Genomic DNA, 27,296 nt, shown 5'->3' with positions numbered 1-27,296 from the left:
CAGTGGTGCAGTTTGTCTGTGTGGTGGCATTTGTCGAGGGGAGCTCCTGGCCGCCATCGCACACTCACCCCTGACCCCATGGGCAGATGAGCTGCAGGGAAAGGAACCAGTTGTCAGTCTCTGGATAGGGAATAATCAGTGTTGCTTCTGTGGAGGACGCATTCACCTTCAGAGGGTAGCCCTGGAAAAAAGCTTCAGAGAAAAAGGGTGTTTACCATTAGTTACATGACATGGCTAAGAACTCCCAGGGACTCCAGAGCTTTGGTAGGTGAGAGAAGGGAAAGAGACAAGACCCAAAGAAATACCAGGCTGAGATCAATCCCCTGAGCTGTGGAGCAGTCAGAGATACTTTCCCCACAGCAGCCTGATCTCTCCACGATTGGCCTCCTGAGATCAGAGCACACCATGCAGCCAGCCCTCATGACCAAGGATATGGGGTAATGGGAAAAGCCCAGACCTTATACCTCAGCACTCTCCAAGCCCCCGTCCCCACTACGGACAGTGTCCAAAGATACCCACTGGTTCAGCTCCACTGGTCCTCACAGCACTGGGAGCCCAGGTGAGGCTGGCCCGGGGCGTCTCTGCTGTATGACACTGTGTGATGTTACCCTGCTCACAGCAGGATGAGTAAGGGCTTAAATCACCACCAGCAGCTGGCTACTCACTGCACCAGCACTCCCACCATAGCTAACTCCCCTGGCGCTCAGTGCTCCGCAATGTAAGCAGAATCTTGATGGTTCCCTCAGCTCTACTGAACAAGGTCCAGAGATCCCCAGCATAGCAACTATACCCATTCCGCCACCAGGAAGCTGGGCACCAGCAGTGGCAACAGCATCTCCCCCTTATCTCGCTAGCACAGGCAGCTTCTTCCACAGGGACCCTTTATAAACAGGGGGCAAGGTTTGGAGAGGATGGTTCAGGCTGAAACAGACCATCACTAACAAACAGGAGCTGAAGTGCTGCCAGGCTCCAGCACCAGCCATGAGACCTTGCTTCCAGAACCCAAATGTTAAACCAGGAATACAAGCAGAGCCCAGAGGTGGGTGCCAGCAATGCCCATACCTGTGCTGCAGTTCCGTGTGGTGTTGAGGGTCAGCACTGGAGAAGCAGCACTCACGCACGCGAACACGCTAGCATTGCCTATGCTCAGGGAAGTCTGAGGAAACAAAACACACAAGATCTGAAACAACATTAAGCTGACCCCTCCTCCTAAAGTTACTCTGCTCAACGCACCACACATTACCACCACCCCCTGCCTCATAGATTCATAGACTCTAGGACTGGAAGGGACCTCGAGAGGTCATCGAGTCCAGTCCCCTGCCCTCATGGCAGGACCAAATACTGTCTAGACCATCCCTGATAGACATTTAGCTAACCTACTCTTAGATATCTCCAGAGATGGAGATTCCACAACCTCCCTAGGCAATGTATTCCAGTGTTTAACTACCCTGACAGTTAGGAACTTTTTCCTAATGTCCAACCTAAATCTCCCTTGCTGCAGTTTAAGCCCATTGCTTCTTGTTCTATCATTAGAGGCTAAGGTGAACAAGTTTTCTCCCTCCTCCTGATGACACTCTTTTAGATACATGAAAACTGCTATCATGTCCCCTCTCAGTCTTCTCTTTTCCAAACTGTTACACAGCCCCTCCCCACAACATTTCCCAGCTCTTTCACTTCACACCTCCCCACATCTCCCAAATAGAGCGTTTGGCATCGGAGACTGTAGAACAAACTCATCTAGCACCACTTCGCTGCTCTCTGGGCAAGCCAGGCTAGGGCACAAGTAGTGACTCTACCAAAGAGACTTATAGGCAAATGGCAGACACCAATGATTTTGCTGACTTAATGTTCCCGCTCTACACACGTGCACATCATACATCACCTGAAAGCTTATTATGTCTGCTTTAAGATGAGGTATGGTGTGAATCTGTCATGTGGTAATGTTACCACAGAAACAGGGATGACACCATCAGCAAGTTAACATGACCACTTTGAAATATTTCCATTTGTTTCTGTTAGTTTAGTGACTATGTATCATTTCAAAACATAAAATTAGATTTCTTTGTGACTCAAAAGCATCACAGCAATCCAAAGGGTAAACAAAATCTAATACATTTAAATAACATGTATAGAAATGCAATAGCACTGGTGATATTTCTAGTCAACACTGCCATCTTGTTCATCATTATATCTGTGTTGAGAGCACATGGGTTACTACAGTCTTCATTGCCTTGGCACGTACACAGTTCTGTGAAGGGAAGATTGTGCGGACATAACTGATTGTGCCTGTAACAACAGAGTGCAGCACAGATAAGGTCTTATAGAAGCTCAGATGCCACTAGGCCCTTGAAGAATACAGGAAGTAGTTCATCATCTACACTTTTCCAGCCATGTTGCAATAGTGACCCAAAGCTGGTTTCCCTTTGTGTGAAGATATCCAGATCTTTGTTTGCCAACCTGCTCTTTTGACATGCTCTTCAAAACTGTCACACATGGTGGGAGTTTGATCAGTGACTTGTCCTTTTTGATGGCTACACTGAGGCACAAGCAATTCAGGTTTCTGTGGGTCTTCTTTTCTCTTTCACTCAGGTCATAAAGCACTGCTACTAACATCATTGCTGTAGAAATTGAGGCTTGTCCGTCACTCTTTCCCAGTCTGCCAAATTTTTTGATGGGGCTGAAGAAGCTATGAGTCTTACCAGAATCAAGTGCACCTCTCACCAATTCTTTCCATTTGTTCTTCACCAACAACTGCTGTTTTCAGTAGAGACTGCTGTACAGCTGATGTGACATGCAGTCCAGTAGATATGTGGATAAGCACCCCTGGACGTGAGTAAGGGTCAAATGAATTTATCATATTGTTGCTGATGTGTTTGTCAAGAGCTGTAACATGCTTTTCATTCCTCTCTAGTGCAGACACAAGGACTAGTTAGGCCACTTCCTTATCCTCACTGCTTTTGCATTTTCATTCAAGGTATGTCTTGTGAGGATCTGTCTAACAAGAGCTGGCTTCTTTCTTATCAGTCCTACAATCCCACTGCAGCCTGTTCAGTCTTTGATGACCATTTTCTCTGTTGCCGTGTCACTCCAAATTCCCTTTTTTCATTGTGGCAAGTCCTTCTTTTACTTTCTCAGTGCTTACAGTGGAAGATTCTCCTCAGGAGATTGATACAAGTGTCCAGTAGAGTTGTTGATACACTTCTCTTTTTGTGTGTTTATCAAATGATCCTTCTGTATTCTCTCCCAGTTTGGAAGCTATTGAGTTTGGCTGGATTTTTGGTGGCCAATGCTCTGTGGGATTAGTGGCCCCAAGATGTTGCAGTAGTGTCCAGGCTCGACAGTTTGAATGTGTAAAATCAAAGTTTTGCATGCAGACAAGCCAGCATTGGCATCTTGCTGTGTCAAGGGAGCATAGTAGGGCTTTTGCGGTGTGATAGCTTGTCATAAACAGATAGTTAAGGGTTAATAGAACAGGAGTACTTCATGTCTCTTTTGACTGTAAAGGGTTAACAAGTTCAGTGAGCCTGGCTGTCACCTGACCAGAGGATCAATCAGGGGACAGGATACTTTCAAATCTTGAGGGAGGGAAGTTTTTGTGTGTGCTGTTAGTGTTTGGTGGTTGTTCTCTCTGGGTTCTGAGAGTGACCAGACGCGCAACCAGGTTTCTCTCCAATCTCTCTGATACAGTCTCTTATATGTCCAGAATAGTAAGTACTAGGTAGATAAGGCGAGTTAGGCTTATGTTTGTTTTCTTTATTTGCAAATGTGTATTTGGCTGGAAGGAGTTCAAATTTGTATTTTGCTGAAAGGATTTTAATTTGTACTTGTATACTTAGGCTGGGAGGGTATTCCCAGTGTCTATAGCTGAAAGACCCTGTAACGTATTCCATCTTAAATTTATAAAGATAATTTTTACTGTTTTTTCTTTCTTTAATTAAAAGCTTTTCTTGTTTAAGAACCTGATTGTTTTTTTATTCTGCTGAGACCCCAGGGGACTGGGTCTGGATCCACCAGGGAATTGGTGGAGATAAAGGAGGGAAGGGGGAGAGAAAGGTTAATTTTTTCTCTGTGTTAGGATTACTTTCTCTCTCAGGGAGAGTCTGGGAGGGGGAGAGAGAAGGAGGGGGGAAGGTGAATTTTCCTCTCTGTTTTAAGATTCAAGGAGTCTGAATCACGGTGATCTTCCAGGGTAACCCAGGGAGGGGAAGTCTGGGAGAGGCAAGAGTTCTGTGAGGGAAAGAGTTTACTTTCCTTGTGTTAAGATCCAGAGTGACTGGGTCTTGCGGGTCCCCGGGCAAGGTTTTGGGGGGGACCGGAGTGTACCAGGCACTGGAATTCCTGGTTGGTGGCAGCGCTACAAGTACTAAGCTGGTAATTGAGCTTAGAGGAATTCATGCTGGTACCCCATCTTTTGGACGCTAAGGTTCAGAGTGGGGGTTTATACCATGACATAGCTCCTGGTCTGATTGTATTGCTGGAGCAACTCCTGCGACACTGTCATCCATCAGGGAGTGTGCTTTTTCCAGACACCTCGGCGAATGTTCTTCTTTCCTGCTCCTTTCAGGAGCCCTGCAAACTGTTGAGATCATAGTGGTCTCACCAGAATCCTTGCAACAGTCTGTTTGAAGGCGTTCCAATCAACTTTAGCAAAATTCCATCATAGTACCTGTTTTGGAAAAAACACAGGAATTTCTATGCCTATATAGATTATAGGCCTGTGTTGGTTATTCAGAAATGCCAATTCATGTGATGTGATGAGAGCGTTACCACTTTGATCTTTAGACACAAATGTTAGGTCTGGATTGTACCCCTGTTGCCAGCGGATTGAATGGAATGTTGACCGTTGTTTTAGTGCGTAAATTCATTGTAAGTCTTTGTGCAGACATCCAGTCCAGGAGATCTTTGCCATCGGTTTCATTTGTTTTATAGCCCCACTTAGTGTGGTGACTATTAAAATCACCTGCATGGATGCATGGAATACCCTCGTTTTGGCCATCTTATGCTATAGGCTTTAGAGACATTGGTAATGTGGAGCTCCCCTACTTCGATAGTTGTGGTAAATGTGGTCTCCTCTTCAGCTGGTGGAATATTAAAATCTGCGATGGTGTCCTTGATGTATATTGCCAAGCCACATTTAGGATGATAATTGCTAGTCATTACATTGTTTCCATAGATACAGTAGCGCCTAGCCTGTTGGTCATTACTAACATGAGTCTCGCAACATGAGGATATCCATGAAAAAAGGGAAGGCTGCAGGCCCTGATGGTATTCTGCCAGAATTCCTCCACCATCTTGATCCTAAAGGATTTCAATGGCTAGCAACATTGTAGTCTGCTACCTTAAGGACAGTACAAATCCCTAAAATATGGCATGAGAAAACGGTAATTACCATTCCAAAGCCTAGAAAGCCCACTGATGAAGCAGAAAGCTATAGGCCAATTTCCCTACTATACATGACCTATAAACTTCTTGAACGTATCAGCCTCAAAAGAATATGCCCTTTTACGGAACCAATTATTCCTGTTGAATACGCAGGCTTCCAGTCAAAATGTAGTTGTTATGACCAAGTTCTGGCAATCACAACTCACATTGAGGATGGTGTAGTGGGGCGGCTGCCCCACTCCTGAAGAACAGGATAAAAGCAGCCCTGGGAGAGGGCTGCAGCGGTGAAATGCTAGGCTGACTTGGGAAGCAGCCACAGCTGGGGCCACGCTCCAGTCAGGCCGCAGCTGTCCTATAAAAGGGCTGTGAGCCAGGATCTCAAGACGACTCTCTCTCTAGCTCCTGAGAGAGAAGGACCGGGCTGCCTGGTAGCTGAGCAGGGTACCTGAGGTGGAGCAGTGCTGGGGAAGGGCAGAGGGAGCTGTGGAGCTCCAGCCTAGTAAAACCCCAGGCTGCAGGCCTTGTTGAAGGCCTACAAAAAGTACTGGGGCTGCACAGGGGCAGCCCAGAGATAGGCAGAAGCAGTTGGTCCAACCCCCCTTGCTGATGATGAGTTGTTTACAGACTGCAGTCGCCCCAGTGAGTGTGGGTTAGATGGTGACTGACAGTAGCTACTGAGGCAAGGTGGGGATAGTGGGTTGGGGGCTCCCCTGGGTGGAGAGACCCAGCTTGTGGGTTACTGCTAGGAGGCAGAACCCTGACGTAGAGGGGCACCAGAGTCCGGGAGGGACATGGGGGCCAGTGGCAGGCAAGACACCGGCCTGCAGAAGGCGCTCCATATGCTGGAGAGCTAATTTCCAGGACAACCAGCAGGAGGCGCCGTGCCAGTGAGACATCACCCCACCACAGATAGCTATAAAAAAAACCCTAAAGACTGGGGCAATATTTGTCAACTTGTCATCTGCGTATGACACCGTATGGATTAAAGGCCTGATGCTGAAACTTGCTACAATTATACCTTCCTACCAAACACTTCACCAGCTGTGGAACATGCTGAGTAACAGATGCCTACAGGAATACCTGGGTACTAAGACCAGCTCACCCCGTACCATAAAAAACGGGCTACCACAAGGCTCTGTACTTGCTCCAACCCTTTTTACTATTTACATAAGTGACATGCCTCCAAAATTAGGATATGCAGATGATCTTGCCATGACAATCAAAGTTTCAAACTTCCATGACATGATAAAGCATTAACTGAGAACCTCCAAACTATGGAACAATACTCCCAGAAATGGAGGCTCATACCAAACCCTTGGAAAACAATAGTAAGCGCATTTCATCTTGATAATAGAAGTGCCAAAACCACACTGAAAGTAGGTTTCTGTGGTAAAAATGTGCGAGATGATTACGCTCCAACATATCGCAAAGTGAAACTCAACCACACCCTCACCTTCCATGATCATCTTGACAAGATAGCTGCAAAGGTAAAATTGAGAGTCAACATAATCCAGAGACTAGCAAGTACAACCTGGGATGCATCAGCATTGAGAAGATCTGCAATAGCGCCTGTATATTCAGTAGTTGAATATTGTACACTGGTATGGAGCAGATGCAGCCACAGGTGACGTGGATACCCAGCTGAATACAGTGATGCAGTGCATCACGGGAACCCTTAGGTCAACTCCAGCATCGTGGCTATCTGTTCTAACATCACTCCTCCACCGATATGCTGAATTGCTGCGCCATTCTGCAAAGCTCAGAGAATCCTAGAAAACAGACATTTTCCTATCCACCAAGATCTTAACAACACCCCGTCACAACATCTTAAGTCCCACAAGCCTTTCAGGGAACATTCATTTAGCCTCATGCAGTCAGGCTACGGTCAGGAGGAGGCTTGGAAAACAGATTGGGCTAAACAAGACTTTAAAAATAAGCACCTTGTGCCAAATCCCATGCAGAAGGTTCCTGGGTTTGACCTTCCACGGTCATCTTGGTCAACTCTGAACTGAATCCGAACCAGTCATGGTATATGTGGACATCTAACGCACAAATGAAAAATCAAGGACTCCCAAGCATGGGAATATGGTTCCCCACAACAGACAATCGAACATATCACTACCTACTGCCCAATTTATAATTATGAAGGAGGCATTATTGCAATAAATTCTGCTACTCCTGCTGTAGCCATTTGGCTCGATCAACTTCAGGTGAAATTGTAGTTGCTGTTCTACACCAGCCACATGAAAGATGAGGTCAACTCCTCCAAATTTCACTGAAAGAACCAGGAGCCTGGCACAAAGCAAATGCCAGATTCAGAGGCACTGTGTACTTCTTCACAGCCTGTCTGCAGTAAAGGAACTTGGTAGCATTGCACGCTGTGTGTGAGCACAGGTGAAGTTTCCAGTCATCCTCTTGCTCTGTACGGACATTCAGAAGCAGTATCTGTATAACCTGGAGAAAACGATCCCAGAATTTGAATGTAGGAGGCTTGGCATACTCCTTTATCTGATATTCCTCCAGCAGCGGTAACATATGCTGAGTCACAGCACCATCTCTTTAACAACGTGTTGTAAGGACTCAGTATCTTCAGACTCAAACACCTTTTGAGCATCGGCCAACATTTGTCAGACAAATGCTGGAACTACAAGAGCATCTCTTCTTTGCTCACACCACTGAACAAATGAATAAAGTTCCAGAGCTCTCAGGGCCTCAAATGCTAGAAGCAAGCCACATAGAGCATGACTGAATTGCTAACGAACAGGCATTTGAGCTGCAGTACAAGCTGCATATACATCAGAATCAACAAGAAGGTCTCACAAGCCTGTGTTTCCCCAAAATTTCCCAGTACACGCACTAAAGCAGCACGGGGTGTGAAAAGCACCCAGAAAAATCACAGTGGTATCAAGTTCATTTGGAACAATCCATTTCACTTGCTGAGCAACAGCATTCAGCTGCTGATCCATGGTCTGAATGGCATATTGCTGTCATTTCCTTACATTTCAGCATTGTAAGATAGATTGTGGCCATGTCAGCTGGTTTGGTCTCCACAATAGGCGTATATGAAACTACTGTGTAGGTGCTCTTTTTTATTACAAGTTTGTGGTGGAAACCAGGCCAAAATGGAACCAGCTGAGTGTGAACAGCAGCAGGAGCAGCATCTGGTACTGGCAGGACATCACGAGGTAGTCATCTTAAAAGACACCAGGAGAGATCTCAGACACCTACAGATATGTAGGTGACAAGAGTTTATTTTCTCAAGTACTTTTTCATGGCAAGTTGGTTCTGGACGTGTTCTAGGTTTTTCAAACACTGATTGCCCAGACAGAGTAAGTGACTTTTCTTTCCCACACTTCAGTGATATTTCTTGTGATCTTGGACTACTTGTAGACTGGTCTTGAAATACCACTCTAGCCATTGAATGGAAGGTGTTCTTTCCATCAGTGGTCTCTACATTGATGTCTATATTATCATCTCCTCCAGGGAGAAGCTTTCCACCAGCATGAAATGGTATAAATTCATTTGGAATGAACATACCTCCCTGGAGTCTTTCTACTTCAGTTTTTGCAGCACTAGTGATGAGCCAGCTGAGCTCATCATAATTGATGCAGAATCCAGGAATGTGTAATATATCAATTAATTTGCAAGACCCAAACTCATGGTATAGCTGTGCAGCGAGGTTTACATGCAGTGGTATGATAATTTTGGAACCGTTAAATACAATGCACTCTGCAACTGAGAGCTATCTTCTTTAAATGTCTTCTGAAGTATGATACCTCTTGCTGGCTGAATTATATGCCTCTTATCTATCAATCAGCCAAAGGACAAACTCTTGTACCAATTGGAGCACAAAAGTAGCTGACCTCTGAACTACAATCACCTGACTTTGGATGAATATTCCAAGGCTTTCATTTTGGCTATTTCAGACCAAAAAAAATTGAAGCAGAATTATATAAAACCACTTGTTCACTTGAAAGCTATTGATCAGGCTCATTCACCAGAAGAACATCCATAAAACATTTGGATGACTTAATTTCCTGTTTCAGATTACTACCAGCTTGGATAGCATCAGCTAATGTTACCGCAGTGCACAGTACAATGGTAGACTTGCCTTGTCCATGCTGTGAATGAAATGAAGTGCAGAACCACTGTGTTTTTTCTAATCTTGCCTGTAATTTGCTACTGGAACAGTTTACAGTTTCAACATCCGAAGGAAGTAGGGCTCTGTATCTTTGTAGTAGCTTGGACAGAAAAAGAGCCTTCTTGTTAGACAATGATATTATGTACATCTCTTCAATCAGCTGATAAAATGAGGTGACTGTATTGTTGCAGTGTAACTGGATAGTTTTGCTTTAAGAGTCACTTTACTCAAGTAGAAAGAAAGGCATATTGAATGACAAACTGCATCCTTAGCAATCAAGTCTTCCACAGATATTCTTTGCAACATGTCACCATCTTTGCTTTGAAGTGCTGCCTCCCTTAGAATGGTTGCTCTCTCGTATGTTTCTATTTTATGAAGTTTCTTATCTTTTTCATGTGGTTTTCTCAAGCAAACAATGCAACAGGACCTGTCACTGGACGACAGGCTTGCTCCAATGGTTATAGATGCAGATGAACATGATGCTTTTTAATCAGCTTCAGAGTCTATTTTCTTTCTGGGGTTCAATGCAAGTCTGCTGGTGTGCCAAAACTGACTCATGTCTGCATTTCTGAAAGCAACCCCTGTGATAGAGCATTGGCAGCAAATCTTCTACACTAGAAAACTCATGCAGAGGCCGCCAACACAATTACTCTCTCCTGGAGTCTGCTGCCAGCGTCACAGAATTCTGTTCAGCACTGGTGGCTTTTGAAAGTTTTGCATTCTTTTGATTTTCTTGAAATACAAAACATTTGTCAGAAGTTTGCGGAGAGCCTTTTTCTCTTTGATGTAAACTTTAAGGGGCTTGTATTCTCTCTGTCTTTATATATTTAACTTCCCTGTAGAGGTAAAATTTCCAAAACATATCGTTAGCATTCCCACCCCCACTACTACCGCTTTTCATTTTATACAAGTACACAGACTCGTGCTAAATTAAATCTATATATTAGTATCAAAATTGCCATTTTTGTTCAGTGAGCACTTTGATTGAAGCCCAGTATGAAGTTGCGTATTGTCATCTCTAACACTAATAATGACCTGTGCATAAGCACCACTGAATTAAAAAGCTCGTTTCTAGAATAGCTAGAACAACAGCTAGTACTGCATCCGTGGGCAATTACAAATTAAAACCTTCTACCAGGCAGACTACATGTTACATTGTATGCACAAAAGCTTACAAATGGAGAAGCATTGCTTTAGGAATTCATGTATATTTATATCTATCCACTATGCAGTACAAACTGTGGGCACACAATCTACTGCTACTGGTACACAATCTTCAGCGAGAGACTGAACCGGTCAGCAAATTTCAGCTGAAAATATAGAAAATTATTATAATCACTTGTGAGATACTTTGATGATTAAGAATATGCGATATGAAAACTTTTCATGTCAGCATATTGGAAAATATTGAGATTTGCTATTTTTGCCACATGCTAGACAGTTTCATCATTTCTGGAAAAAAAAAATACTTGGCCATGCAACGCAATCTTTTAATATGTTCTCATTTGGTAGCTTTGACCAATAAACACCACATTACGATGTTGTAATTAACAGTAAAAGCTGGTCAGTCATGTTGCAGTGTTTCTGGAACTGCAAACATTACCCTCATTGTGGATACCACTGCTTCACCTCATCTACAAGCTTATGGAACCACTTGACAGCCCCCCATCATACCTCATGTAAATGTACTTAATAATAAATGATGCCTGTGTACAGTGGGCAGGTACATTAAACTCCAAAAATATGGCCCTTTTTGGAGAACTGCCACACGCCGACCAGTCATGGATCCCGGAGATTGCTCTCACCCACAATGCACCAGGGCAAGAGGTGAGACTAACCTGCTTGGAGCATTAGGAAGTTTTCTAGTTAGGTGCTGCTGGTAATACAGCATGCATTGACAGGCTCACAAGTTGCTGCCCAAGTAATTCATCGACATTACGGTGAAGCTCCCCAGAAGGGGATCAGGTGGTGGATCTGACCTCCCAGCACAGGCTGTTCACTCTAGCATATTGTTTTGCCAGATCACAGGCATGGAGAAATACATTTTAGTTGCCATCACTCAACAGAGAGGCTGTGACTTCCCAAGGTCCTGGCAGAGCAGGGACTTGAACCAAAATGTCTCAAGTCCCAGGCCAATGTCTTACCTACTGGACCATCCTTCCTCCCTGGCTAATGTGAACAGCTCCCTGCTTCTCTCAGCTGTTTGGGAGGCTCTGCAACCTACCATTTTCAGTGATGCCTGGCCTCGAGCTGTTGTGAAAACTCAAGTTCTTTCCCACTGCCTCTCCACAGGCTGGGCTTTTCTGCTCTGCTGTGACTAAGAGACACTGACTAAATAACAGTTCTTGGCCCCTCAGTCAGGACACTTTTCTCCCACGCAGATCCAGAGCCAGCTGGCAGGACACGCTAGATACAGAATGGCAGATCTGTAAAATTCTTTGTGAAACTGAAAGATGAAAAGCAATGTATAGGGAGGTTCTCCCATGGCTCCCCACCAACTCCCAGCCTCCCCAGGCCTGCCCCTGAAGCTCTGCTAGCACCTACACTCCCCAGACAGCTCACAAACAGTGTATATGCATGCATGGCACGGCAACTAGAGAGAGAAGATGCCAACACAAAGGTTACCGCTTACATGGGAGCACACTGTACCTCATTCAGCAGCAGGTTCACCACCAGGGTGCCTCCACTGTCCATGCCAGTATTCAAATTCAAGAGGAGAAGCGTGGGGAATTCAGAGTGAACAGGAATGCTGGGCCCATTTATAACTCTGAACCTCACAGAGGCAATGTCCAGGTCCTCACGGATGACAGGCTGACTCTGAAGGCAGAAGGTCCCCGGGTTGGACACATTGTTTCCAGCACCCACTGCGGGTAGAGTGGTGTTCCCCAACATTCCCAGGGTGCTGGCATTGCGACCCCCACCCAGGGCTGGAGTGCTCTGGTTCTGATTCAGGCTGCTGTAGAAGTTAAGGAATGAATTGGTGCTCCCCGGCTTGCAAGCTGCAAAGCAACGAGGAAAGGAGGGAAGGTTAGCGTGACCAAGACCACCATGCGCACACCACTTATTGGAACTGGAGGACTTTGCTTATGGGGATGCTAGGCCTTCAGCTTATAGCACTGCCAAGCAAAGCTGTTTGATCCTGAGGCCAGACCTGGAAACCAGGCCTCACCCCTCTAGGTGGCTGAGACTTGTAAGGGTGCACACACTAAGTGGATGGGATGTCTAGACTCCCCCTCTTCCCCTGCAATTCCAGTCATCTGAGTGACAGGGACAGGACCTGTTCACTGTTATAGCAGTTTTAGACACACCAGCACTGGCAGTGTCCCTTTCAGAGCCCCACTGTGACTGGAAAAACTGGTGCTGAAATCTCTATCCCAGGGGCCCGATGAAGGCCGGAGAGCCGAAACTGCCATGTTCCCCTACTTGTGAGCAGAGCACCAGGCACAGGCAAGACACCCAGGACAGGGAGTCACTGACACCTCTCATTGTCTGTTAACATTAACTGGGTACAGGGGGCATGGGGCAGCTGCACTAACTGCTGCCACATGAGAATGGGGCGCTAGTGCTGGTCGTCTCATAACTGCTCCATGTACACAAGGCACCAGAGCTTCCCATGGGCCTGCTGCTGCTGCTACACTGGGGCGCGGAGGGGTTAAATCTGCCTCGAGCCCAGTTAGAGGACCAGGAATAAACCCCAAAGCGCGGGGGCACAATCTGAACTGAGACACTCAGTGCTCCACTGGCTTTGGCAGCAGGTCACCACAACCAGGTACTCGCAGGGGCCAAAGTGCCCCATTACTGAGCTCAGCGCCTGCCTCCCCTCCCCAAAGCTCTGTCTTTTGCAGCAGCTAGAGACACTGCTTCCCTACACGCTCTTCTCTTGCCTCGAGAGCCCACCAGCTGCTGCAGAAGGCAGGGCCCCCAGAGCCCTCTTATCGGGTGGGAGAAAAGAGTTTCTGAAAGCTAATTTATTAAGAACGTTCCAAGGATCAGATAAACTCCCCATACGAAACCCAGCTCTGAGAGCCAAACGAGTCTTGGGCACCCAATACATCAGTGGCCTGCCCCACATTGCTCAGAGACCAGGCTCATTGCAGAGTCGCTAAAGAGCCAGCAGATGTTTATTGCCTCAGTGCTGGAGGGGAGAGGCTGCCTCTTTCACTGCAGTGCCCTGAGCTAGCCTCTGTCACCCCAATGGCCTTTGAAGAAGTCTGTGGCTCACAAACCCTGGGCTCTTTTGAATTCCCAACACAGGCCTCCTGCTCTGCCCAACAGAATCAGCTGTAAGCACACAGCAGGGAGGCCTCACAGCCAGTGGTCAGTCATTTAACAAGCAGCAGCACACACAAGGTACAACTGGATCACAGCCTCCTGGAAAGCTTGAATGGCCTGGCCATGCCAGGCAGCAGGGATACATGGGACAGTGACCCACATGACTAAATCCAGTCACACGGTATAGGCTGCCCCTCTCAAGACATGGGGCTTGTCCCACCTCTGTTTCCCCCCGCCCCATTTCCCCCTTTAGGAAGAGCGCAGGAGCAAGCCAGCCTGTGCTTGTGAAAGCCGAGTGGAGACATGGCAGACTGATGTGCACACTGGCCCTTCCCCACATGTCTGGGAGCATCCAAGAGCACACCTGTGAAGGAAGCAATCATTTCAAAGGAGACGCTGGCGTTGGCGGTGCCCAGATTCTCTGCCATGATCTGCAGCCACTTCTCCCATGGGGGCGAATGGAGGACCAGGCTGCAATCCGCTGTCCCCTTGCAGCTGAGGGTTTTCTGGAAGGACTGTGGCAGCATGATGGAGCCCAGCACGACCCGGATGGCACATGCCTTTGTGCTGTTCACCACACAGCTCCGCAGTGTGAACTGCATCGTGGCAGTGTACTCAGGGATGAAGATCCTGCAGGAATGGGAGCCATCAACACCTCAACACCTGCCCTGAACACAAGCCAACCTGGGGCGCTAGGGGCGGAGAAGACCCGTAGACCTAAAAAGTGAAACCCTCCCAGGGTGAGTCCAGAGGGGCTTTGAAGCCCAGCACAAGGTCACTCTGGTTTGTATTGCTACAGTCCTGTCCAGAATGGTGCATTGTAATGTGTAACTGTGTCTCTAAAAGCACCATGAAGGAGCTTGTCTTTCCCCTCCTTGAAGGAGTGGGGCCCCATTTAGTACAACCCCCTCCACCCCCCCTGGAACCAAAGGGGGAGGGAACTATCACAGCTCTAGCTCGCTCCGAGGTGCAAGGCAGCCAAGGGCCCTCTGTGAGATTCATGCGCGCCTCTACTAGGCCAACACCTGTGGGAGAGAAGCCCCACCCGCAGCCCCAAGCAATCTCTGCTGTCATGCTCACTTACTTGACATGCAGTGGCCTAGCAGGAGAGGCAATGGTTTGCTGCAGGGGAGTGTCCGGCTGCAGGACAGGGACATCAACAAATCTCAGCACAAACATGTCCGGCTGGAATATATAGGCGCAGGGAGTGGAGAAACCCTGCAGGGAGAGCAGGAAGGCAACTTAGCATCAGCCACCAGGGAATGCCAGTCCGAAAACTGCTTTGTTGGGTGAAAGATAGGCCAGTCTGACTTCCAACCAGTGCTCTCCTCCCCCTGCCATTGCCTGCATACACAGCGACACCCTAGCTCAGGAGTTCTCAAACTGGGGTTTGGAACCCCTCAGGGGGTCACAAGGTTCCCACATGGGGGATCACAAGCTGTCAGCCTCCACCTCAAATCCTGCTTTGCTTCCAGCATTTATAATGTTGTTAAATATATTTAAAAGTGTTTTTAATTTATAAGGGGGGGGGGTCGCACTCAGAGGATTGCTATGTGAAAGGGGGCACCAGTACAAAAGTTTGAGAACCACTGTCCTAGCCCAAGCAGTGGCAGTACAGCTGGTCTGTCTGAAGGTGCATCTCACTATGTTCCAGTAATCAGCCCCCAGAACATGCCCCACCCCCCGCACATGCCCCATTCTCCTCTGAAAACCCACATCTCCTGCACCACAACCGTGCCCTAATTCCTCCAGCCACCTCTCTGCAGTGCTTCTGCCTACTAACCGTGGAGCACTGCACATGGGGTCTGCATGTGGGTCCCTCACCCTGAGCAGCAGGTGTCCCACACAGCAGAGTGCTCCATTCAGGCTGACCCAGGTATGCAGGGATCTTTGGCTCTAACGAATAGCAAGGATTACTGCTCCTGGAATTGTCCCACATCCAACCCGTTCTCATTCCAGTGGACGCAGCACCAGAGTCACGTGCTGCCCCACAGCCCCAGCCTGTGTCAAAGCAGCACACACAGCCAGCAGGCCAATCTGACACACTCCTGGCTCCTCCTGGAGCCTTTGGGGCAGAAGAAAGCGCCGGGAGCAGATACCAGGCAGCATATCCCACGGTATCTTTGCTTTCCTCGGTGGAGTTCCTGTGACATGGGGAGCAAGCAGCGGGCTTGAGCGAGAGAGGACTCTAAGAGACAGAATAAAGTGAAAAGGTGGAAGAGGTGAGGTGCCAAGTGGATCACTGGATGCTGGCAGCCATGGCAGGGAGGCAGCATGGTATGGGGAGACAACGCAACAGTCACTGAGTCACCAACACCCTTTTCAATGAGAGAATCTGACTCAATCCAGAGACAGTGAGGAGCAAGCATCTCCCAGCAGATGGCAAACTCAGTGCAGGCCACTGGTTCTCCAGGGACAGGCAGCCTCCCCCTTCCAGCCTGACTCTGTCAAGGAGCAGAGCCCATTAAGTGAGAAGGATGAGGGAAGATTGAAAAAGTTGGGTTTGTTTAGTCTGGAGAAGAGAAGACTGAGCAAGGACATGATAACAGTTTTCAATACATAAAAGGTTGTTATAAGGAGGAGGGAGAAAAATTGTTCCTCTTAACCTCTGAGGATAGGACAAGAAGCAATGGGCTTAAATTGCAGCAAGGGCAGTTTAGGTTGGACATTAGGAAAAATGTCCTAACTGTCAGGGTGGTTGAGCACTGGCATAAATTGCCTGAGGAGGTTGTGGAATCTCCATCATTGAGGATTTTTAAGAGCAGGTTTGACAAACACCTGTCAGGGATGGCCTAGATAATACTTAGTCCTGCCTTGAGTGCAGGGAACTGGACTAGAGGACCTCTCGAGGTCCCTTCCAGTTCTATGATGATTCTATGCCCTAAGGGGAGCCTACGGGAGGAGGCAGAGTGAGCTCCCAGCAGCCGTGCTAGAGCAGAGTGGAATCTGGATTCCTCCAGCAGCCAGTCTGTACTAATGGAACCTCTGCACCTAGCACATGCCATGAGAATCCCCAAAACAGGTCAGAACCAGAACCAGCCAACCTGGGCCTGCAGATACCCTGGCCTCTCCTACTGTTACACAGAGCAGCCCTGATGCCACCTGCCCCCAGCCCCTCAGGGTACCTCTCCCTGGTGGAAGGCTCTACATAGATGCCTCCCTAGGGCAGTGTCTCTGAACCCAGCTGTCTCAGGGTAGAGCCAGGAGAATGGTGGAATTTCTCAAGTCAGTCTCTGGACAAAAGCCTAATTGTGTGGCACAGGCTACATTTTTCAAGCCCCTCCCCAACTAATGTCCCCTTGGTATCTGCAGCCAGTCTGGCTCCAGCAAAGACCGTCTATCCCTCCTGGGGGAGTCAGATACCAAGGACAGAAGGGACCACTTAGATCATCTAGTCCAGGGGTTCTCTGGCTTCTCACAATAAAAATTATTACACGACCCCAGGAAGGTGGATCTGTAGCCTGAGCCCACCCAAGCCCTGCTGCCCTAGGTTAGGGGTGAGGGGAGGGGGGCAAAGCCTGAGCCCCAACACCCAGGACAGGGGGGCCAAAGCTGAAGCCCAAGGGCTTCAGCCACAGGCAGGGGGCCTGTAACCTGAGCCCTGCCACCCAAGGCTGAAGCCCTCAGGCTTTGGCTTTGGCCCTGGGGCCCAGCAAGTCTAAGCCAGCCCTGGCGAACCCATTAAAACAGGGTCGCAACCCACAGTTTGAGAACCACTGACTAGTCTGACTTCCTGTAGAACACAGGCCAGAAAACTACGCTACAATAATTCCTAGAGCAGATCTAGAAAATCACTTCCTCCCAGAAGCAGAGGGGTGCAGCTCCCACACAACCTTTCGCTGTATGGCCTGCTGTCCCAGCGGAGGGGGAACCACTTCGCAGCCTGTCTGGATGCTAACTGGGCTCCCACTTACCACGGGAACATAGACATGATCCAAGCATGCATGGACAGCTCAGAGAGTTCCACCCCCATGCAGCCCCTCTCCCACATCTGAGCTGCAAACTGGGAACCCAGGGTTGGCAGAGTGACTCTCCTGTGGCTGGAAAGCCATTCCATGCCCAACTGCACAGGCTATGGTGAACAGTTACCTCCATTCCTCACTACGGGCAAGGGCTTCCCTTGCTGGGGGCCTTGGACTGGTGAAAGGATTCTGGACTCATGCCCCCTGTAGCCCTTACCTTCACTTCGATCTTGCCTGCAGCCTGAGGCAGGTGCGCAGCAATGAACCAGTCTCCGGCAGCTGGGGTGGTGATGTTCACAAAGGTGCTGTTCTGCAGAGTGACGCTCAGAGTCATGGTTAAGTTGTAGGATGGGCGGACAGTCGTATTTGAGGGAAACTGAGTGCCCAGTGGGTTAATGACGGGAGGGGCTCCGTAACTGAAGTGGCTGCAAGATAAAGCAGGGAAGGATGCACATTAAATGCTATGCCCGCCCTCCAGTAGCGTGAGCACCTACAGCAACAGCCAGGCTTGACTGGATCAACTGGGGAGCAGAAAGCAGGCAGCAGCCTGGTCCCAAGGAGAGCACAGAGCTGCAAGCTGAACTCCAGATGTTGCCTTGCCCCTTCCCACTTTGACCTGCTGGCAAATCCTCTTGCGGAAAAGAAAGTAGGAACATTTCATTGGCCTGGAAAATAATTAAAGCAGCAGGATGTCCTCAAGGGGTCTTAACTTAGAAATCATGTTCCCCTCCAGCCACCAGTGTACTCAGTGTGCAAACCAACATGGGGATGCCATTTCAGCCAGCACAGGACAGAGATCAGAATAAGAGAGCAACCAACATGTGTCCCCAGTACCAAGAGAAGATGGGTCCAGATACCAGTGACTGATTAAATTCAAGCAGCCACAGGCAGGAATTGTCAGGCTGAGTCAGATCCAAGATCCATCTAGTCCAGTATCCGGTCTCAGGCAGTGGCCAGCACCAGATGCTTCAGAGGAAGGTGCAAGAGCCCTGCAGCCGCACTGTGGGATAACATGCTTCCTTTAGAAGTCTCCTCCTACCCCTAGCAGGAGATGGCTTGATCCCTAATATGGGAGGGTTTATAGTCCTTCCAAAACTATAACAACTGGATATTCTCACTACCCAGGAAGTGTCCAATTCCTCTCTGAATCTTGCTAAGTTCTGGGCCTCAACAAAACTCTGTGGTGATTACCTGCGGTATGAAAGGGCATTTCCTTTATCAGTGTTGATTTTGTTCCCTTTTAAAGTAATTGACATTCCCCTTTTTCTGGTGTTATCAAACAGAAAGAACAGACACTCCCAATCTATCACCTCTAGACAATTATTCGACTGACTTACATCACCTCTATCCCTCTCCTCTCTAAGGGAACAATCTCAGTCATTTCAATATCTCTTCACTGGAGAGTTTTCCCGGACCCAATCATTCACATTGCTCTTCTCTGAACCTCTCTAATTCTGCAGTTTCCTTTTTCAGATTGGGTGGCAAGTCCTGCCCACGGGATTCCAGCGGCAGCCGCACCATTCATTATAGAATGGCATCACCTTATGCCAGCAATGTCTGCAGGAGGACTTTACCCACAGGGTGCTTGGGAAGAGGGAGCTAAGTGGTGAATCAACGACAGAAATAAGTGGGGCATTAGTAATGCATTCAGTCTGGAGTGCAGGAGAGAGCTGCGTGCATTTCAGAGGTAGAACAGCAGAGTGCAGTTAGAGCTGGGTCCAAGGGCATGGGGAAATTCAGCTTGCAGCACCACTCCCTGCCTCTGAGAGAGCAAGCTGCGAGTGACCATACTCAAGGCACTTTGCCAGGCCCCAAGAAAGGCTAAGTCCACGTTTAGGCTACAAAATTACATCTACCTACATTGCCTGTACATGTCTACACTTTGCTCCTTGTGTCAGCGGTGCACATCCTCATCAGGTGCGCTAGTCAGCGTACTGTCAGCGTGGGGCAGTGTGGGATGGCTCCTGAAAGCCAGTATGAGCTGACATAAGCAACACAGCATCTACACAGAAGTCTCCAAACTGTGGGGCATGCCCCCTACGGGGGACATGGAGGAACATCCAGGGGGTGCAGCAGGGCCTGGACCAGTCCCCACAGGGTGGGAGGGAGAGGAGAAGAGAGGGAGTGCCACCCAGCCCCTCCCCAGTCCCCAGCTCTGCTCTGGTCCCACCCTCCAGCCACCTCCCCAGCTCCCAGATCCCAGCCCCATCGTCCGCCTCAACCACTGGCTGTGGTTCTGTTCCCGACCTGGGGATGAGGCTGGGGGGAGGGCCGGGAGCGGAGCCACATCTGGCCACAGGCCCAGCTGCTGGTCCCCACCACAGCCTGGTTATGGCTCTAGTCTCATACCTAGCCTCAGCCTCTGGCCACAGCCCCACTTCTGGACCCAGACCCAGAGCCACCTCCAGCTGCAGCCCCAGCCTCTGCCCCTTTACTGCCTCCACATCCCCCCTTCTCGAGCCACAGCCCAACTCCCGGCCCCAACAGGGCACAGACAACCCTCAAAAGTTTGGGGACCACTAGTCTACACTGACACCACATCAACTTATCTCCATCAACTTTGACTCTCTGCCACTCATGGACGTGAAGTTATTAAGTCAGCCCAGCAGGGAAGTTACGTGGGTGGGAGCGAAACTGAAGAGTAGACGCTTCCATAACTAGGTCCATGTAAGCTGCCTGGCACTGATCTAACTCTGCAGTGTAGACTAGATCTAAAAGTCTACTTGGCTCTCCTCCCCACCCCCATTGTCTGGAAAACACAACCAATAACACAAGAAAAGCAGTTCATTGAGCACTGTGCCTATGAGCAGAGGGCAGGCAATGCTGGCAGAAGCAGGTGAGCTGGTGTGGAGCTATGCAAGCTTTCCCACTCAGCCCCATTAATGCACTACAATTCTGCATTCCCATCCCCCCACCCACAGCTCAGCCAATGCACCTCTACCTACTCCCGGAGGATTTCTGCACCAAACGAAAAATTCTGCCAAAAAAATAAAAATTCTGCACACAATATTTTTAAATTCTGCAAAATTCTGCATATTTTATTTGTCAAAATAATGCAATATAATCACTCTGGTTTCAATTATTTTGGTAATTTATTTAAACTACAATATAATGGATAGCGAACAGGAGTAGGGAGCAACCCCTCTTGCCTAATAGTAATATAGCTAGGTTTTATCCTTTATTTTGAGTCAACAAATATATGCAGCTATATACTCCATGTCATATTACAGGCAGCTGAAGAGCAAGTGAGGGCAGGGGAATCAAACTCACAATTTATATTGGCTACTGACCATCTCCAGAAAGGTCAGTGGCAAACCGTTCCTGGAGCACATTTTGAAAGGAAATTTTTTCAGTCCCAAAATTTAGACCAGTTCTAATCACTAAAGCACCATAAGCATGTATAAGGCCATACTGTCTTCCACACCACTTTGGCAATGTAAAGAAACCTTAAAACTGGTACACCTGTTTTATACTCCTGGGGGAATTCACAAAGACAATGGGAATAAATCACTAAGCAGGCAGGCTGCTACATTCTGCTCTGCCTTAGGGGACAGAGCCCGCCCCATGCCTACCTCCTCAGAAACACTCCAAAGCCCTGCCCCTCCATGCTGAGCATGCTGCAATAGTGAGTGAGAGGGAGCGTGTGTGTCTCTCCCTCTCACATGCACTCCCCTCTTGGCAGTGATTTACATCCCTACCAGCTGCTCCAGGCACCCAAACCAAGCTGCCTATGCTGCTGTGGAGGGGTGTGTGACTGCTCTTGCAGCTACCCTTTGCTTCCCCGCCAGACGTCATTTTTCCTGTGGGGAAGCAAAGAAATCTGCGGAGGACATGAATTCTGTACACGTGCAGTGATGCAGAATTCCCCCAGGAGTATCTATCATGACCTGCAGCAGCAAGTCCTGCTCCCAGCTCTGCTGATGCAGTTCAATGAGCCCTCACACAAGCTCTGCATGTGCATGTAATTTGCATGTTATGAGAAGGAGTAAATAGCTCTTCCTTATTTACTTCCTCCACACTAGTCATGATTTTATAGACTTTATCATATCCCTCCCTTAGTCGTCTCTTTTCCAAGCTGAAAAGTCCCAGTCTTCTTAATTTCTCCTTATATGGAAGCTGTTTCATACCCCAAATAATTTTTGTCGCCCTTTTCTGAACTTGTCAGCTTCAACTTCCAGCCATTGAATCAGGTAATACCTTTGACTGTTAGACTGAAGAGTCCTTTATTACATATTTGTTCCCCATGCAGATACTTATAAATTGTGATCAGATCACCCCTTAACTTTCTCTTTGCTAAGCTAAGTAGATAGAGCTTCTTGAGTTTATCACTATAAGGCATATTTTCTAACCCTTTAATCATTCTCATGGCTCTTCTCTGAACCCCCTCCAGTTTATCAACATCCTTCTTGAATTGTGGTCACCAGAACTGGACACAGTATTCCAGCAGCGGTCACATCAGTGCCAAACACAGAAGTAAAACTGCCATATCAGGTCAGATTAATTGTCCAGCCAGCCCAGGACCCTAGCAGTGGCCAATGCCAGATGCTTCAGAAGGAATTAACAGAATAGATCAAGTTATAGAGTGACCCATCTCCTGTCATCCATTGCCAGCTTCTGGCAGCCAGAAGTTATGGGACACCCAGACCACGGGGTTGCGTCCCTGACCATCTTGGCTAACAGCCATTGATAGACCTATCTTCCATGAACGTATTTAATTATTTTTTGAATCCAGTTATACTTCTGCCCTTCACAACATCCCCTGGCAATGAGTTCCACAGGTTGACTGTCCATTATGTGAAGAAGTATTGCCTTATATTTGTTTTAAGCCTGCTGCCTATTAATTTTATTGGGTGACCCCTGGTTCTTGTGTTGTGACGGGGTAAATAACGCTTCGCTATTCACTCTCTCCACCCCACTCAAAGATGTTATAGACCTATATCATATCCCCCCTTAGGTATCTCTTTTCCAAGCTGACCAGTCTAAAGCTTTTTAATCTCCGCTCACATGGAAGCTATTCCATGCCCCTAATCTTTTCTGCTACTCTTATTTGTAGGTTTTCCAATCCTACTATATCTTTTTTTGAGATAGGGAGATCAGAACTACACACAGTATTCAAGGTGTGGGCATACCATGGATTTATATAATGGCATTATGATATTTTCTGTCTTATCTGTCCCTTTTCTAATGGTTCCTAACATTCTGTTTGCTTTTTTGACTGCTGCTACACACTGAGACAATGTTTTCAAAGAATTATCCACAATGATTTCAAGATCTCTTTCTTGAGTGGTAACAACTAATTTAGCCTCCATCATTTTATATGTATAGTTGGGATTATGTTTTCCAATGTGCATTACTTTACACTTATCAACCTTGAATTTCACCTGCCATTGTGTTTCTCAGTCACCCAGTTGAGCGAGATCCCTTCGTAACTCTTCACAGTCTGCTTTAGACCTAACTATCTTGAGTAAATGTGTATCATCTGCAAACTTTGCCACCTCACTGTTTTCCCCCTTTTCCAGATCATCTAGTGCTGGTGACTTATTACGGTTTAATTTACCAACTTGTTCCAAATCCTCCTTAACTGACAGTTTCTCAGGGTATGTCTACACTGGCAAGTTTCTGCACAACAAGTTATACCACTTTTATTAAAGCGCTGGAATTAAATCGTTGTTGCGTACCCACACTGTGCTCCTTGTGACGGTGGAACGCATCCACTTTAGCAGCTCTTGCAATGGCAAAGAGAGCAGTTCATTCTGGTAACTATCCCACTGTGCAACTGGACGCAGGGTGCTTTGGGAAGGGTTTGCAATGCCTCATGGGGCAGGCACAGCATCACATGATGCAGGTTTCCCACTCCCACTGTTCCATGGGCATCCTACTAGATTGGAGCTGCTTTTCAACTGAAGGGGAGAGGGGGGGAAGTGTGTGTGACAGGGAGTGTGTGTGTGTGTGTGTGTGTATGGAGTGGGGGAAGAGAGAGTGTGTTTTGGGGGACAGAGAGCGTGTCAGCATGTTGTCTTGTAAGTGCACACAGTAGCAGGAAGCAACAAGTCCTGAGGCTGGGGGGGAGAATCTCTCTCTCTCTCTCACACACACACTTTCTAGGCACACAGTGGCTTGGCAATGTGTACACCACAGGAGTTACACCACAGAAAGCTTTACTGTGCAGAAACTTCCCAGCATAGACAAGCCTCAGATTTGTCATCTAAAAAGAATGGCTCAAGTGTGGGCATCTCCCTCTCATCCTCATCAGTGAAGACCAAAGAATTTATTTAGCTTCTCTGCAATGGCCTTGTCTTCCTTGAGTGCTCCATTAGCATCTTGATCATCCAGTGGCCCCACTGATTGGCTGGCTGTCATCCAGCATCTGATATTTGGCCTGCCTAATTATGCTCTTATGGTTGACTTGCCAGACTTGAAGCTCCTTTCTATCTTCCTCAGTAGGATACAGCTTCCAATTTTTAAGAAGAACAGGAGTACTTGCGGCACCTTAGTGACTAACAATTTTATTTGAGCATAAGCTTTTGTGAGCTACATCCCAAGACGCATCTGATGAAGTAGGCTGTAACCCACGAAAGCTTATGCTCAAATAAAATTGTTAAGTCTCTAAGGTGCCACAAATACTCCTGTTCTTTTTGCGGATACAGACTAACACAGCTGCTACTCTAAAACCTTCCAATTTTTAAAGGATGCCTTTCCCCCCACCCCTCTAACTTTTTATTTTACTCTGCTGTTTCACTATGGTGGCATTGTTTTGGTTCTCTTCTCTTTTTTGTTTGTGGCATACATTTAATTGAGCCTCTTTTATGATGTTTCTAAATAGTTTCCATGCAGCTTGCAGGCATTTCACTCTTATGACTGATCCTTTTAATTTCCGTTGAACTAACTTCCTCATTTTTGTGTAGTTCCCCTTTTTGAAGTTCAATGTTACTGGGGTGGGTTTCTTTGGTATTTCCCCCCCTTACAAGATTATTAAATTTAATTACATGGTCACTATTACCAAATAGATCAGCTATTTTCACCTCTTGGACCAGATCCTATGTGCCATTTAGAACTAAAACAAGAATTGCTTCTCCCCTTGTGCATTACAGGACCAGCTGCTCGAAGAAGCAGTCATTGACAGTGTCTAGAAATTTTATCTCTGCATCATGTCCTAAGGTGACATATACCTAGTCAATATGGTGATAGTTGAAATCCCTCATTATTATTACATTTTCTGTTTTTGAAACCTTTCTAATCTCCCTGAGCATTTCTCTATCACCATCACCATCCTGGTCAGGTGGTCAGTAGTATATGCCTACTGCTATACTCATTTCTCAATCATGGAATTTCTATCCATAGAGATTCTAAAGGTACAATTTGTTTCATTTAAGATTTTTACTATATTTTACTCTATGATTTCTTTCACTCCCCCACAGCATGACCCACTCTGGCATTCCTGTATACTTTGTACCTAGCATTACCATGTCCCATTGATTATCATCGTTCCATCAAGTTTCTGTGATGTCTATTATATCAATATCCTCATTTAATACCAGGTAATCACGTTCACCCATCTTTGTATTTAGACTTCTCTAGACTTCTAACCTTTCTATTCTAACTGAGATCCTCCTGTTTATGCATCCAATGATTGCATTACCCCTTTTGGCCACAGCATTGCATGCGGAGCTCACGTTCAGTGGATTATCCACCATGACTCCCAATTCTTTTTCAGACTCACTGCTTCCAAGGATGTTCCTAGCTGTAGACATTTACATTTAGCCACACTAAAATGCATTTTGTTTGCTTGTGCCCAGTTTACCACGCAAACCAGATTGCTTTCAGTGATCTATCCCCTCATTATTTACCACTCCCGCAATTTTTGTGGAATCTGCAAACTCTACCAGAAATGATTTTCTTTTCTTTCACGTCATTAATAAAAACATAAATGGCATAGGGCCAAGAACTGATCTTTGTTGAATCCCACTGGAACCGCACCCCCTTGATGATGGGTCCCATTTACAATTACATTCTAAGACCAATCAGTTAGCAAGCTTTTAATCCATGTATAGCGAGGCGGTGTGGCTCCCCTCCTCCTCAGGATGGGTCGAGCCCCATCAGACACCTAAGGGGACAGGGCCACAGAGCAGTGAGCCCGCCCCTCAGAGGGTTAGGAGGCGACCGGAAGTATAAAAGCCGGCCGTCAGCGCTCAGTTGGAGCCCAGCCGCCATCGGGAGCAGACCTGCCAGAGGGTGCTCATGACTGGGAAGTTGCTGAGGCCCAGGGCTGTTGCCCTGACTGGCCGGAGCTTCCCCGCGCCCGCTACGACGAGGAGCTGCCGGAGCTTCCCCGCGCCCGCTACGACGAGGAGCTGCCGGAGCCGCCCCGTCCCTGCTGTTACCCCGAGGAACCCCGGGAGCAGGCCTGGCCGGACTTCCCAGAGGTACTGCCGGACCTACCGCCCAGCCCTGGCCGGGAGGGGCCCATGCTACTAGACTTCCCAGGGGCTGACACCACAGATCAGGTAGACCCAGAGTGGGAGATTGGAAGTAGCCCAGGGGCAGCCAACTCCAGTCAGGCTGCAAGTATACCTGAACCCATGTCAGTGTGTTGCGGTCAGGAACCCCACTGACCGTTAGCGGTGATTGCCGCTACTAGGGCCCCGGGCTGGAACGCAGTGGAGTGGGTGGGCCTGCGTTCCCCCTGCCACCCATACCCGGGTGGCAGAATCCCCCTCTCCCCGGCCTAAGGAGGCCATCAAGTCTAGTGACTGACTGCTCGACCCTGAGCCACGAGGGTCAGAGCCTTTGTAACTGTGTGTTTGGTGCCCCGCCCGAACCAAGGGCCTGGGCCCCTTTAACTGTGCCACTGCTCTGTCTTGCCCCAAAGGGCTCGAGCTGCCTGAACTATTGTTGCTCAGCCCTGAGCCAAGAGGGTCTGAGCCTCTATAACTTTGTGTTTGTTGCTCTGCCCTATAGCAGAAGGCCAGGGCCCCGAGCGACTATGCAGCGTCGCTCAGCCCTGAAGAAAGGGGCTGACGTAGACGACGTGTATCGAGGCCGGTGTGGCTCCCCTCCTCCTCAGGGAGGGTCAATCCCCGGCCGTGCGCCTTTACACCATGTTGTGTGTGCCACGTTAATTTTATAGTTCTAATTTTATTTTAAACACATCATGCAGTAACAAGTGAAATGCCTTACAGAAATCTATTACATCAACATTATTATCTTTATCAGGCAACCTTGTATTCTCATCAAAAAAAAGACAGAGTGAGTTTGATAGGATCAATTTCCAAAAATCCATGTTAATTGCCATTAATTATATTACACTCCTTTAATTCTGGAGTTATGGGACTGCAGAGGGTTAGAATGGCAGGTATTATACAATGTGGTCTCTGGAAGCCCACTATCCTCTCACTGCAGTACTGGTCCCGACAGCACTTGCTGGGATGCTGCTTAATAAATGATCATACCATTCATGACAGAGACCTATTAAGTCATCCCGTCCAACCATACCAAACCTTTTGAGATACTCTACATTACCAGACTAAGACCTCAGCTGT

At 47.7% G+C, this 27,296-nt stretch overlaps 1 protein-coding gene across 8 annotated transcripts in view; it reads right to left on the bottom strand.

Moving 5' to 3' along the window:
- Positions 1 to 27,296, bottom strand: part of PGAP6 (post-GPI attachment to proteins 6) — a 52,694-nt gene that overhangs the window by 12,260 nt on the left and 13,138 nt on the right. For all 8 annotated transcript variants that reach the window (XM_050968196.1, XM_050968188.1, XM_050968195.1 and 5 more), the window contains 6 exons: positions 17,975 to 18,182; positions 14,880 to 15,013; positions 14,160 to 14,425; positions 12,173 to 12,522; positions 1,063 to 1,156; positions 69 to 192 (listed from right to left, as the gene is read on the bottom strand). In XM_050968196.1, coding sequence (XP_050824153.1) covers positions 69 to 192; positions 1,063 to 1,156; positions 12,173 to 12,522; positions 14,160 to 14,425; positions 14,880 to 15,013; positions 17,975 to 18,182 — 1,176 coding nt within the window. The remainder of the gene's footprint in view (positions 1 to 68; positions 193 to 1,062; positions 1,157 to 12,172; positions 12,523 to 14,159; positions 14,426 to 14,879; positions 15,014 to 17,974; positions 18,183 to 27,296) is intronic.

The sequence above is a fragment of the Gopherus flavomarginatus genome, chromosome 9 (assembly GCF_025201925.1).
Source record: "Gopherus flavomarginatus isolate rGopFla2 chromosome 9, rGopFla2.mat.asm, whole genome shotgun sequence".
In the NCBI taxonomy this organism is placed as follows: domain Eukaryota; kingdom Metazoa; phylum Chordata; order Testudines; family Testudinidae; genus Gopherus; species Gopherus flavomarginatus.
The sequence above is the reverse complement of the archived record's forward strand: the minus strand, read 5'-3'. Positions and strand labels throughout refer to the sequence as shown.